This window comes from Nematolebias whitei, chromosome 1 (assembly GCF_014905685.2).
Source record: "Nematolebias whitei isolate Nwh7 chromosome 1, NemWhi1, whole genome shotgun sequence".
Lineage (NCBI taxonomy): Eukaryota > Metazoa > Chordata > Actinopteri > Cyprinodontiformes > Rivulidae > Nematolebias > Nematolebias whitei.
Genome location: NC_056498.1, coordinates 33,325,981 through 33,341,506, shown reverse-complemented (window position 1 = coordinate 33,341,506; position 15,526 = coordinate 33,325,981). Strand labels below are relative to the sequence as shown.

General features: G+C 41.1%; 1 protein-coding gene across 1 annotated transcript; it reads right to left on the bottom strand.

The window, feature by feature from the left end:
* Nucleotides 1-1,110: 1,110 nt before the first annotated feature.
* LOC119416628 (probable E3 ubiquitin-protein ligase ARI7) lies at nucleotides 1,111-4,332 on the bottom strand. The gene is made up of 4 exons (XM_037683821.1): nucleotides 4,224-4,332; nucleotides 3,918-4,018; nucleotides 1,658-1,831; nucleotides 1,111-1,566 (listed from the first exon to the last, which is right to left on the bottom strand). The coding sequence occupies exons 1-4, from the start codon at nucleotides 4,312-4,314 to the stop codon at nucleotides 1,111-1,113; spliced, it is 822 nt and encodes a 273-aa protein (XP_037539749.1). The 5' UTR covers nucleotides 4,315-4,332.
* Nucleotides 4,333-15,526: the final 11,194 nt, after the last annotated feature.

Sequence of the window (15,526 nt, the reverse complement as noted above, 5' to 3'; positions counted from 1 at the left end):
GTTGGCTGTGCGTGTGCTATTTGACAAATAAACTGAAACAAGACTATTTTTGTGCACACTGGTTTATAAAGTCCTAAATGATGACGATGACGGTTAACAGACTGGTTCTTGTTCTGCTGGCAGATTGAGTCACCAACAGGTTTCTCGTCTGTCTTTAAACTTAATAATACCCTGCGTTTGTTATTTTAACAAGTAGGTTTGGACTTTTAACTTCCTTTTCAGCCAAATAACTTTTTTAGGACATCGATACAGAGGAACTTACAACTGAAGAAGATTTTACTTTGATTTATTTGTGTTTATAGATTTTGATTACATTTGACAGATAGTAGACATTTTTGTAGCTGTTATCTGTGAATGTGACGGGTTGCCAGATGGGACAAAAAAATGTTAAACCAGCTTTTATTGTGAAAGTGGTGGGAATTTTTGATGAAATAGAGACAGTCAACTTGTGTAGCACGGAGAAGCATTTCAAGACTGTGACTGTGGGGCAGCTGAAGAAGAAGATATTACACCTGTTACCATCTTGATCCAGAGGTAGGTTTTGAGGGTCCATGGGGATATATCAATCTGGGCAGACAAGTTCAATACAAGAATCTCATAGACGATGATTAGAAGTTAATAGATCGTCAATTCTTTAATCTGTGTGTGTTTGTCTGCAGATTGGCCAGAAGAAGTAAAATTATTTTTTTTACAAACAAAAAGCTGGACGGAGACTCCACCCTGCTTCATGAACATGGAATCACACACAAGTCCATTACATGGCTCGAGTGTACGATCAAAAAGAGTTTGTGTCGAAGACAGATGAGGAGAGCAAAGCTCGAACAGGTGAGACTCATATTTAACTTTTAAAACGCAAGCAGCAAACCTTTCGGATCAGTTAGTTTCACTAAATTAAACATGTCAGCAAAAACTTGTTCATCTCCATCCATGTTTAAATGCTTCGGCACATTTTAAGACAGTCAATCGTTGCATAAAGCAAGACAAGAGATTGTTTAAAGTTGCTTCAACGTTAGCATGAACAAGAAGGCCTACAAGATATTCAGATTTCAAGAAGCTTACAGTCAAAGGATGAAAGACAGAAAAGAGTTATGATCAAATTTGCATGTATATCTAGTTTCTGTGCCACACAGGGATGGATGTTTGTCTGGGAGCCACACCATCACTGCAGGGGATGAAGTAGGAACTGGTCTCCAGACACTCAGGAGTGAGCTTCAGGCACACGAAGCAGAACTCCACCTGACAGCGAGGACAGATGATGTTCTTGCAGCCCGTATTGTCGTGCTCCACCTTCTGACCGCAGGTGGGACAGGCCCGGATGGAGGGACAGTCGTCGACCCCCACCACTTCAGTAAGAACGGTGGTCTTGCAGGTCCTGAGCAGTTCAAGGTCATGGTTGATGCAGCCATCGTTGTCGCAGCGGTCAGAGCGCGGAGCTGGACCTTTCCACGTCTTCAAACACTGCCAGCAGAACTCATATTCTTCCTGGTTATCTTCTGTGCACACCAAACACTCTACACTGAGGTTAGCCGGGTCCTCTCGTTCCACGTAGGACTTGCAGCCAGGACACTGTACGAAAAAAAATTAAGCGTTCAACCCTGCAGAAAGTTCACTGATTACAGTTTCTAACTCATTTATAAACAATCTGAAGGACTCTTACTGATTTAAAGTCACAGTACTGTGTAGCAGCCAGACGAGCTATGGTCTTTTCAAAGTGCTCCATCTCTTCAGCTGTCAGGGCGGCAAGCCGGCGCACTTCCTGATATGACCACTCTTCACCACACAGTTGCTGGGTTTCTTCTTTCACCGCAGGGCACCTAAATTTGTACTGGCCCTGAAAATAAAGACAAATCTGTCAGTTATGTATGTTAAGTATGTATATTTACATGCACATGTGCATATGTACAGGTATATACATGTATATTTGCTTAGATGTGTATGTATGAATACATATAAGTAAGTAAGTATCTGTCCGTCCATCCATCCATCTATTTATCCATCCATCCATCTTAAGCAGTTGAGCATGCATTGAAACTGGTTGGGATGTTAAATAGTCAGGGAGGAATTGTTTGTACCATCACAGTACTGACAGCGGGGTTTCTGCATGTAATCAGATAAAGTATACTTTAGCCAAAGGCAATCATTTAAATAAGGGAGCACGTTTATTAAATCGCTTTTTTGCTAACTGCCACAAAAGACAAGGAGCAGAGGACAATACTCTTTAAAGCACTCAACACTAAAGTTGAATTCAGACGAGACAAAGGAGCTTGAAGACCAGCTTCTGTTTCAGATCAGCTGCGTTAAAAGTTTTTTTTGTTTGTTCGTTTGTTTTTTTGTTTGTTTGTTTATTCCGATGACCAGTGGCAGAAATGGTGGACAAGTATTTACTCTTATAAATATACTATTTTTTGCCAAATCCTGAAGGAATTATTTGCCTCATGAGCTCTTAAGAGTCCCACAGAACAGCTGTCTCACAACAAACACACAAAAATAAAGTCATAAAAAGCATATAAAGTGAAAAGTAAATAAAAGTAGTGATATAAAAAGTAGTGATATAAAAAAAACAAACAAAAAAAAACACGTTATATTATGAAATGGGGTAAAATACTAGAAACAGGAACATGTCTGCATTGATTTTTGCATTGAACTTAACAAATGTTTAAAATCCATTAAAGAGGTCAAAATTGAGAGCTTCAGATCTTTTTGCAAGGTGTTCCAGGAAACAGGAGTGGAGTAAGAGAAGGCCCTTTTGCCGAATTCAGTCTGCACTGAGGGGACACTGCAGGTAATGATGTCTTGAGAGTGCACGCTGTAGCTGCAGTGACAAGGGTCTGTGTGAAGTTAATGATGACCAGTTAACCAGTGAATACAGGGTGCAGTGATGAGTACGGTAGTTACAGCCAATTATGAATCTTAGCGCATCGTGATAGACAGTGTCCAACATCTGCAGGGTGCTTGCAGGAGCGTTCACGTAAATATTGTCACCATAGTCAGTAGCCGGAAGGAAAGTTGCAGTTACAAGGTGTTTCCTAGCGTTCAGAGTTAGACAGGATCTATTTCTGAAAAAGAAACCCAGTTTTAATTTGAATTTCTTTATCAAATTTTCTAAACGAGGCTTAAAAGAGAGATGTGAATCAACCAAGATTCACAAGTGTTTGTAAGAATTGACAAACAGTAGGAACACCATTCGTAGATAAGATAAGAGGAAGGACTGCTGGTACAGACTTCCTGTTTGAAAGCAACATCCCTTTGATTTAATCAGCGTTTAGCACCAGTTTGAGACAGATCAAGTTTGACGGGATGGTGTCGAATGCAGACGGTAAAAGCTGGAAAACCTTAAAATACGGATTTAGCTCGACAGTAAACAACTGTATCATCAGCAAAGAAATCTAAGGATGCGTCAGGAATGATCTGACCTACATTACTTATGTAGATTGTAAAGAAAGTGGGTCCTAAGACAGAGCCTTGTGGTACACCAATGTTGACAGTTAAATAACTGGAAGAAGTATCATTGTGTTGAACACATTGCCTCCAGTCTGAGATAACTAGAAAAACAATCAATAGTGTGATCTGAGAAACCAATGTCTGAGAGGTTATGGCATAAGATGTCATGTCCACAGTATCGAAAGCTTTAGACAGGTCTGAACATGAACCAAACATTTGTTTAGAAACATTTTCTACATTTTTCGGAGACACTGACCGTAGCAAACACAAAACGCCTGTTGTTACAAGAAGGGACAAAGTGTTCTGTTTGTCTTTTTACAACAATTCTGCCCAACTTTGTGCCTAATGAGTTCTGTCACGTTTGAACGATAAAAAATATATACTCAACAAAAGCATCAGTTTTAATACTCAAACAGTCTAAATGAGAAAGCAAAAGTCGATTTAAGAGAAGAAAACCACAAAATGGGGGAAAGTACCTGATCCAGCAGGCTGCGACACCATCCGGTGAGAGACTGAGGGGTGACAGCGTGACCGCAGGACATCTCTGCTCGGAGACACTGGTCTCCTTCCTCAGGGGCTGAGGAGCAAAGAACAGGCTCTGAACTCAACAATTGCTAAAAAAAAAATTTGGGACTTTGATTATGAAAAAAAAAACACCTGACTTTTTTTAGTTAGGAAACAATCTATACACCTACCAAGATAGAGCTAAAATTCACAAACTGAAAGTAACAAACAGCAAATAAAATTCAAAGAATAATTGCTATACAGTTTTTAGTCCTTACGCATTGGATCCAGATCATCAGGTCTGTTGACAAATCTCAGTGTTGTGTCTCTGGGGTCGTATCTTTTCTCGTTCTGGTCCTGCGTGCTCATTGTGGCTCTGATCAACTCTTCTCCTCTCTCTGCTCTCAGGAAACTGCTGCAGCTGAATCACTCCCAGAGCACAGACAGTTTTCACTTTCACTTTCCTCCACAAATAAATTGTCATTTACAAAAAGTAAACCATAACAGACATGCCCTGATCATGAGCGCTGCTGGAAAACAGGGTGATTTCCAGCAGTAAGAACAAGGAAATACATTCAGAATAAAATGAGATTATTTAGACGCATCATTAAAGCATAAAAACAACTGGTCTGAAAGTGTTACTGGTGTTGGGATGGGTTTCTGCTTGTGATAGCCTACACCTGTCTGCAACCTGCGGCTCTGAAGCCACATGTGGCTCCTTGGTCTCTCTGCAGCAGCTCTAAGTTTTGACTAAAACTAAAATAAAACTGAAGTTTATTATTTGTTATACCAACAACAAGAAATGTCTTGTTTTAGCAGTTTTCCGGTCATTTCTTATGCCAATATGTGAATGATAGAAATGGACTGTACTTATATAGCGCCGCCGCCTTTATCTTATCAAGACACTCAAAGTGCTTTATAACACAGTCTGTGCCCTCATTTAGCATTAAGTGTATAACAGGTTATAAAGGTAGGAGTGAACAATGCCCTAGAGACCTATCATTGCCTGATGCCCTCAGTAAGTTCTATGCATGCTTTGAAGACCTGAACAGACCACCCAGCACCAGACTCACCTCACCACCGGAGGAAGAGCTTCTCAGCGTGACCTCAGCCGAAGTAAGGAGTACTTTGTACTTTCAGGAGGATTAATCCTCACAAAGCAACCAGCCCAGACAATATCCCCGGGAAGGTGCTGAAAGACTGTGCCGAATCCTCACCTCCTTCTACAGGTGTGCAGTGGAGAGCATCCTGTGCTCCAGCATCAACGTGTGGCATGGAGGCTGCACAGCTGCAGAAAGAAAAGATTTGCAGAGAGTAGTGAAGGCTGCACAGAAGTCTGTTGGAGTCAGCCACCCCACCATCACAGACATCTACACCTCCAGATGCAGGAGGAGGGCCACCTGCATCATGAAGGACCCCACTCACCCAGCGCACACACTTTTTGCCCCACTCCCCTCAGGAAGAAGGTTAAGGAGCATTAAGTGTAGAACCACTAGACTGAGGAACAGCTTCTACCCTGAGGCTGTTAGATTCATGAATCTCTAACCAGAATAATCACTGTGATAAATCACATCATGTTGCTGTGTTCATTTGTACTCATCTGTTCAGACCCATGTTCGTGCTTGTGGTATGAACAACATCAAGAACCTGGAATCCTTGAATTTACCCATTCATACAGCACTCTACTAGGGCCCTGTTTACATGAGAACAATTTCTGGTGAAAATGTAAGAGTTTCGTTGCGTTTGTACTGTTCATTTACATGAAAATAGCAAATGTTTTCTCTGACAAAGGCACAATTTGAGAACGAGCTCCAGAGTGCAATGTTTCAAAAAATGTCCCAGTGTCCGTTATTGTGTAAACAGAAAAAATAGATATTTTCTGTCAGAGAATCCATGGCGCATGCACAACATGATGCAAAATATAACGGCTTCCTACAATCCACAGAAGAAGAAAGTATCGACAATGGCGGATACCAGAGTTTGTGCTTATGGCTCTCCAACAGTTGAACCTCGTTGTCTGTTCATAGAAATATTTTATTCTCTGCCATCTTGACCATTGTAGCGGCTTTCAGGTAGAACATTTATTTTTTAACGCATGTGCAGTTAGAGGTTCAACTTTCAAAGAACATAGCACCAACTAGTAGCATGGTGGGGGAATTACACCGTTTCCACGTCTACCTTTACTGTGTAATTAGAGATTGTAATTAAATGTTTTCATATAAATGTGTCAATAGAAATAGGGAAAAAAAATCAGTTTTCATCGGATTATTGTCGCTAATTGAACAAACAACATTCTAAAGAGACTTGGGGAGTGGTGGCACAGAGGCTAGAGAAGATGGGCCTGTGATCTGAAAGTTGCAGGTTCAACTCCTGGTACAGTCAACACCAAAATGTGGGTGGAAAAGGTGAAACACCCACACCTGCCTCCACCATCATTTACCCCAATATGGGCCCCTGAGCAAGGCCCTTATCCCCCACCATTTGCTCCGAAACAGATCTCTCTTGAAAATGAGTTCTCATGACTCATTGAGACTACCTGTCTAAATAAAGGGTAAATGAAAAAATAATCAGTGCTTTATCACATTCATACACCAATGGGACACACATCGGTGGCAATGAGGCGTTCAGTGTCTTACCCAGGGACACTTCAGCATGTGACTGCTGGTGGATTCAAACCCCCAGCTCTTGCATTAGAAGGCCATCTGCTCTAGCCTTTCAGCCACAGCCGTCCCTGACACAACACACCCCTAGTACTAACACAAGGAGTAAAACTTGTTGACTACATCATGCTAGTAGTTTGTTAGCCACTTCTTTTAGCTCAATTCCAGTCTTTTGATGTTTTTTCTCAAATCCACCAAATGTTTATTTTTATTTTAATTTGGGGGGGGGGGGGGGGGGTTGATCAACGTTTAAGGCAAGTTGCTGAGAAAAATTATGGGAGTCAACTTGATAACAATAAAATTTAAAGAAAAAACAAAGTCAAAGTAATTGGAAGTATTTATTTTCACTTTAAAATTCAATTACGTATCCAACAAACTGGACTATTTTTTTTGCTCTATTACTTCATAATGGGATACTTTATGAATTGTTTCCACAATTAAAAATAATACTCACATAAGCCTGCATGCTTGTGTTTGATTTTTTTTTTTATTGGTACAGTCTTTTCTTTTGTCCTAAAATATAAAAATATCAATGCATATTAATAGTTTGATATTTTAGTTTCATAGTATCACACCTACTGGCCGGAAAAGCCCCCTCCAACTGGCTTGAAGTGGGCCATGGGCCATCAGTTGATAATTGCAGTTTTAGCAGGTTTTGCGGCTCCATAGACATTTTATTTAGTGTGCAAAGGAGCAGAAATGGCTTTTTTGATCATGACGGTTGAAAATTGCTGAACAAGCTGAAACTAAGTCGTTGAAGGTAAAAGAAGCCGAACACCAGCTAAATCTTTGAAAGCTCAATGTAACAAAAGCTGAAAATAAAAGGATAGTACAAACACAATTATTATTGAGCATGGACTTTTTTGGTTTTGAACCAGTTTGACATGACTGTCAACGAGAAAGAGGGCTGGCAACAGAGGAGGGGGCGTGCCAAAGACGCCATCTTAGCACCAACATAACTGGTTTGTTCCACATTGGAGTAAGCTGTTTGGGGGAAGAATCAGTTTTATGTTGTGTGTTTCCTTGACTGATGAAGCCTTCTGGATGGAAGGTGAAACGTTTCAGAAAAAAAGAAACTGTCCAGATGACCTGACTGAAAATTGTTGGATTGTATACCTGGATTATTGAGCATGGGCTTTTTTGAGTAGCACAAAAAGTTTGATAAAAGTTAAAGATAGCAAAAGGCTTTCTGACAAGTAAATGTAGCAGGTAACTTTAGTTTTGTTCAACTTCAATCAGAAAACATTTTGATTTCATTTGGATTATTTAACACATATTTACACGACTAAGCTACAGGTGAACTCAGTACTTTTTACCAAAAAGTCTCCTCTGTAGCCCTGTCAGTATATAAAATGTAGTGATGTTGCTGAACGTTTGTTTCTGTTTGACTTTTATTACAACTCTGACGAATATCTGTGTGTTTGTTTTACAGTCCAGGAATAGAAAACCTGCAGCTGATCTGCAGCCAGTTTCTTAGTGACATCTCTTAATGAGATGGGGATGACGAGTTGCAACAACAAATAATCTCCCTTTGGGATTAATAAAGTATTTTTGAATTGAATTCACAGATAAGGTGCAAGAAGGAGATACCACGCTGCTGTCTGTCTACGGAATCCAACACATGTTCAGCTGGTAATCCAGGTTATGGGGGACCATCTGGAGTGGACCTCCTTCAGACCCCTGCTGCTGCTGCTGGAGCCATCTCCTCCAGTGACTTTACAAATGCTAAAAATCTGTTATTTAATTTGTTTTCCTGTAATCTTTCCTATGTTTGAAACCACATTTTTTTCAGTTGTTGCACAAAATAAAACAGTTTTTGGCAAATCTTCTGCTTACATTCGTGTTTAATCGAGACACACATAGTTCAAAACTTTTGAAATGAGCATCTGCGGAAAAGTTATTTATGAACAAATGGTGTCTTACCTGTTGAGGCAGTTCTTCGGAAAAACCCAGTCTGAAGATATAGTTTATTTCTGACTGGTTAGATGCTAGTTTCAGTGTAGCCCAGACAAAATTAGATTCCCTTTGTCTTAAAACTTTGTCAGTCTCAAGGATTTCAAAGAAGTTCATGCAAACTCTTATTTATATATCTTTACATCCTTCTCATTTTCACATCACTGTACACAATTATTTATATAAAACTCTGTGGGTGTTTACAGAGGCGATGAGTAGCAGCAGCTAGCTGTAGCACTTTGTAGACTTTCTGCCAGAATAAACTCTAATATGAAAGTGATGAAAATGCAAACATTTACAATACAATGCTTGCTACAAAATTTTTAACTACGATTGTGCAGGATGAGAAGAAAACAATTCAATCTGTTAGTTTGTCAATAGTTTATAACCATTCCCGAGGTCATTAAATACAAGATAAATTTGTGTACCTGATGTAAACAGCAGTTCATCACAAAATACCATCAATGGCCTCTTCAGGAGCTCGAGAAATCTTTCATAAATGATTATTTGTGAGAGTTTTATCAAAATCCACCTGAAATATTTTGCTAACAAACAGATATTAAGGCGATCACATTACTGCCTGCCTTTCAGTACAGCTGAAGGTAACTAATGTCACAATTTAACAAAAGTGGGGTTCTTATTTTTAATGCGATTTTTGAAATTCTGTAAATATTGTCAATGTGACATAATTGCAATTTTAAATATGTTTCGTTCAGGTATTGTAAAAACTGCACTCAAGCCGCTGCAGATCTTTTATTTCTAACAGGTATATGTGTCATTAACTTTAACTGTCAGGTTTTTGTAGCAATAAACAAGCTTTTCTGTCGAGAAAGGATTAAAAACGACGTTTCCGGCGCACCTTGAACGCAGCATTTTGTTCGCCAAGTGAAAGGGAAAGTGTTTTAGACGCATTAAAAACAAAGCTCTGCGACTTTCAGCAAGAAAGTTTGTTTTTGAAGGATGTCTGCAGACAGGAAATCTAAAGGTTAGTGTATTTTTAATTTTTAGTTTTGCCTGTGTGGATGTCGAAACTAGAATTGTATTTGACTGGTAGGCGTGCGTTGTGGATGAACTGGTTTGTAGAGGGAACAGAACATGAAAATGGAGCAGTGTTTTTTTTTATTCCTGTTATCAGTTGAGCCCTCTGCGTAAAGTTATGTGATGATGTTTTTTTGGAAAAACAAGCTTTTTAGATACTCTGCACCTTTTAACCTTCTTCTTCTTTTGGCTTTTCCCTCTTCGGGGGCCTCCACAGCGATTCATCCTCCATCTCACTCTGTCCTCTGCATCCTCTGTCCCCACTCCAACTACCTCCATGTCCTCTCTAACTGCATCTATATATCTCCACGCTGTCTTTTTCCTGGCAGCTGCATAACATCATTCTACCAATATACACACTGTCCTTCCTCTGGAATAACATCTACGTTCATCTTCTAAAACATCTACCTTCCTTCTCTGCATCATGTCAGCCAGCTCTCTACCTTTGCCTGTCATTGTCCCCACATTTAGAGTTGCCACCCTCAGTCCTACACTCGTGACTTTCCTCTTCTCCCTCTGTCTCCTGGCACATTTCTCTCATCGTGGTTTTTCGACTAACAGTAGCACAATTTCCGCCGCCACCCTGTTTGTCAACAGCAGTGGTTGTTGTTGTTTACCAGGGCCTCGACCGATCCGGTATGGCGTCTTTTAGATGACCTCGCTTGTTAGTTCTGGCCAAAGTGGCCCTTCATGACACAGCTCTCAACATTTACCCAGGCTTGGGACTGACACAAGAGATACACTGGCTTGTGGCTGTTTTATACACCTATTAACCTCTAATGACTTAAATAAAAGGTCATTGTAGAGTTTTCTTAGTTATTGTTAGGGGTTCAGTATTAACAGCTAAATTCCTCATTAAACCAGAACGTTCACCTCCAACATGACACCAAAGAAAGAAGCAGTTGTTCAATAAATAACATTTCGAAACAGCTTCTAATAATTTTATGCAATTTTGTCAACTTGTCAAATAAAACAGGATATTTATTGCACACACTAACATCCCTGAGACTTAAAGTGCGCTCAGACTAATTAGCTAAAAACTAAAAGGAGAATGGTATGTCCTGATGCATGCACAATAATTCAGGTAGATAAATCTAACAAGGTTAAGTCAGGTCCTCTGGATGCAGGAGAAGAACCCATCCAGAAGATCTGACTTAACCTTGTTACAAAGGAGAATGGTACCGAAAAGGTAAAAGTAGCATGAGAAAACAAAATAGAAGTAAACTGAAGCAGATTTCAAAGATTACTTTTTTGATAGAATTGAGGAAATGTTTTTGTATTTGTATGGGGAAAATATGTTATCTTCTTTCCGGGTCGTCGGGGTCACTGGTGTCTAGATCTAGCAGTCACTGTGCGAGAGAGGTGGGGGACACCTTGGGCAGGTCTCCAGTCCATCACAGAGAGACAGAGACAAACAAGACAAACAACCATTCGCACTCTCACCCAGGGACAATTTAGTTACCAGTTAGCCTAAAATGAATGTTTCTGGTCCATGAGAGGGATATGGAGTACCTGGAGAAAACCCATATAAATGAAACACCATAACCAAGTGGCTGGAATAAAATACAATATTATCTGGGCCAGTGGTGTAGTCCACATTTTTGTAGTGGGTATACTGTGCTTAGAAACCAATGTACACCAGTTAGTACAATGTAATCATCAATTTATTTTGATTTTTAAGCGTATTGAACATTTCCAAATATCTCTGATGCTTATATTTGAATAAATGCACAACAAACTTTTTTGTTGTGCATTTATTCAAGTTGACTTTGTACTAAAACCATTTACAGAATTTATAAAACAGTCCATCCATCCATTATCATCCATTATCTTCCGCTTATTCTGGAGTCGGGTCGCGTAGGCAGCAGCTTGAGCAGGGAGGCCCAGACATCTCTTTCCACAGCCACCTCTTCCAGCTCTTCTGGGAGGACTCCAAGGCATTCCCAGGCCAACCGAGAGACATAGTCTCTCCAGCGTGTCCTGGGTCTTCCCCGGGGTCTCCTCCCAGTTAGACATGCCCGAAGCACCTCTCTAGGGAGGCGCCCAGGGAGCATCCTTACCAGATGCCCCAACCCCCTCAACTGGCTCCTCTCGATGTGGAGAAGTAGCGGTTATACTCCGAGTCTCTTCTGGATAACTGAACTTCTCACCCCGTCTCTAAGGGAGAGTCCATCTACCCTTCGGAGAAAACCAATTTCAACCGCCTGTGGCCGCAATCTCATTCTTTCGGTCACTACCCAGAGCTCATGACCATAGGTGAGGGTAGGAACGTAAACCGACTGGTAAACAGAGAGCTTTGCCTTAGAGCTCAGCTCTCTCTTCACCACAACGGACCGGTACAGAGTCCGCAATACTGCAGATGCTGCACCAATCCGTCTGTCAATCTCACGCTCCATTCTTCCCTCACTCGAACAAAACCCGAGATACTTGAACTCCTCCACTTGAGGCAGAACCTCACCCTCGACCTTAGGATAAAACAGTATCAAAGCAAAACATGTTAAAGTATGAAGTAGTAAGTACAGAAGTATAAATTATACAATAATTTCCTGCATAAGCAAATGTAATAAACAAGCGCTTCATACAGACAGATTGGTACGGAAGTGTTTAACTGTCGTTTACTGTATCAGTGATACATGCCTAATGATATGTCATGTATCATTGGGTACTTTTAAGTGGGTATACTGAAATTCTTAAGCTTTTCTAGCGGGTATACTCCGTATACCTGCGTATTGCATAGACTACACCACTGATCTGGGCTGAGTACGGACTGGAGGTTCCCACAGTCAATGTGGGAGACACCACCAAGGGTGGTAGAGAAAAGAAGGGCTAAGATACTGTGGGATCTCTTAGATCCACACTGACAAACAGGTGATGGCTAACCAATTGGACACTGTGCTGGAGGACAAGCAAGAAAAGAAGGCAGTTTGTGATATATGTAGCAACTGACTGTAATGTCAGGAAGAAGCAGCCCAAGAAGCTTGAGAAATACCAAGGGCTGAAAGAGGACATACAGAAGTTGTGGAGAGTCAAAGCATCAGTTGACCCAGTGGTCATTGGAGTCCCAGTGGTCATTCACTGTTTGGTGCTGTGAACCCAAACTGGCTCCAACAAATCCCAGGAACAACCTCAAAGATCTCTGTCCAGAAGAGCGCAGTCCTAGGAACAGCTAAGATACTGAACAGAACCCTGAAGGCTTGTGTTTGGATGTTGTACGTCTATTTATGAAGTACATTAGTTTATGGTCCGCACTAGTTATTTGAAGCCTTCTTTAATTTAAATATGCATTAATTTAACCTCTCAGCAAGTAACTACCATGGCTTGATTGCCATGGATTGCCAGTTGGTAAAGCTGTGGCCTCTCAGCAAGAAGGTTGCTGGACTGAATCTCAGCTTTGGACCTTTCTGGGTGGAGTTTGCATGTTCTCTCTGCGCATGTGTGGGTTTTCTCCAGATACTCCGGTTTCCTCCCACAGATCAAAAACATGGATATTAAGCTAAATGGTAACTCTTAATTGTCCCTAGGTGTGAGTGAGCGAGTGAACGGTTGTTTGTCTCGTTTGTCTCTATGTGTCCCTGTGACGGACTGGAGACCTGTCCAGGGTGTCCCCCGCCTCTCGCACAGTGACTGCTGATTATGGGCTCCAGTGACCTCCACGACCCGAAAAGGAAGAAGCAGGTAAAGATAATGGTTGTGTGTATAATTTAACCTCCCAACAGGTAAGTACTATGGCTTGATCAACCATGGAAGAACGTGCTACCTGAACAGTGTGCTGCAGGTGCTGTTCATGACCAGAGAGTTCAGAGAAGCTGTCAACAGGTTGGTTTTTACATGTTGAAAATTCAGCTTAACAAGCACCTGTGTAACGCCTGACTTCTACTTGTTTAGCTTTGTGGATGACAATTCTGACACCGACTGTATTGATTCTCAACTTAAAGAACTGTTTGATCAATTACTGGAAAAAAAAACCGACCCACATAAAATACTGAAGGCACTGCACATTGACAAAGGTACAGTATGTTAGCACTCGTTCTTTTTACTGTATTTTATGACATTACATCAATTTGTAAAGCTGCGTTGATTGTGTATCTAATTAGTATTTAAACACCGATTTACCGGTAATTGCTCTAGTTATCATTTTTACAAATAAATCTTTTTTTTATTTTTTATTTATAGATGTGCTTCATTGATAAATATCCAGAAAAGATCATTAATTTTTTCACTTCTCAGTGTTTGAACAGCAGGATGCTGCAGAATACTTGGAGAGGATTTTAAGGTGGACCACTTCCAAAGCAGCAAATGTAAAGACCTTCCCAGTATCAAAGCAAAAACTATATTTTCATTAGGAAATACATCTCTTCCTTGGTTTATGTTCATTTGTGTTGTCAGATCTTCCTCGGGCAGATGGCCCACAGAACCAGCTGTTCTGTTTGTGGGACAGAGACTGACAATGATGGACCGTTCTGGCATCTTCCTCTTGAACTGGTGAACTCCTGCAGCGGACACTATGGCCAGTCATACAGCGTGGTGAGAAACGCACACTGTGTGAACCTCTCCGTGTGTTTTTAGTGCAAAGCTGTTTGAAGCAAAGTTCAGACTGAGTTCAGCCTTTTTGCTTTATCAAAATTGACAGTATCGTATTTTTCAGACTATAAGGAGCATTAAGCAAAACAAAACAGTCAGATAAGTCAAACTTTATTCAACTCATTCACAATAGCCATATAAAATGGGTTAGAGGTCTGTAAGCACACTTCATCCATCTCGAGTACGTTGTAGCTGGCTGCAAACTATGAAATGGATTTCCTGAAAGTGAGGCGGGTCTTATTAAGCCCCCAGTATACTCCCGTGTACGTCCATTCACGCGTATGTACGCAGAGGGTTCAGACTTCAGACTCCAGCGCACACCCTGAGCAGCTGCAGAGCAGCTTCACAGACAAGGGGCGTTTACCTTCGGGACAAATTGAGGTCGCCGACTGGTCATTTGCTGACACGCCTACTGGATTGATTGACAGGTCGGGGGGAAAAAAAAAACGAGCCCTGGCAGCCTCAGCCGCAGTGGTGTTCTGTGTTTATATGTTGTTAATAAAAAGATCTAAAAATAAATTAAAAAAAAAAAACAGGGAGCGCTAGCTCTGCAGCCCACACATCAGACCAGCCCACCAGGAAATCGTCAGACCCTTCCGCAGCCACGCTGGACCTGAGTTTAATTCGCTCGTGAAAAATTCCTGCATTTGTCACCATTTCAGTCATGGCATCAACGGAGGAGGAAGAGATCGCTGCCTCTTGGCAAAAAAACAAAACAAAAGAAAAGGCCAGATCAGGGATGAAGAAGGGGAATTTAATACATTGGTGTCGCATACAAATCAGTCCCTCGCTGGGCAGTTTATTGTGCGACACCGGTCGTAAAAATTGAGCTTTGCACGGACACGCCCTGGGGGGTACGCTCGTACCTCCGCGTACATACGTGCATACCTCTGCATATGGACGTATGCAGGAGTATACTGGGGGCTTAACTCTGGGTTCATGAGACACGCCTCCGTTCAGGAAATCCATTCCATAGTTTGAAGCCAATGTGCATCATGGATCGGAAAAATCCGATACATAAACTGATGCTGGTATCGGAGGCCGATACCGGATCGGATCGGCCCCATCCCTAATTATAAGGCGTATTAAGCAAAACAAAACAGTCAGATAAGTCAACCTTTATTCAACTCATTCACAATAACAACATAAAATTGGTTCAAGGTCAGTAAGCACAAACAAAGTTAATACATAAGGCGCACCGGATTATAAGGCTTACTGTTGATATTTGAGAAAATTAAAGGATTTTAAGTTCGCCTTATAGTCCAAAAAATACGGTAACTGCTGACATGGAGATGAAGAGTGTCGAGGAGACGGCTGTACTGATTAGAGAGTGGGAACAGGTGAGAGTG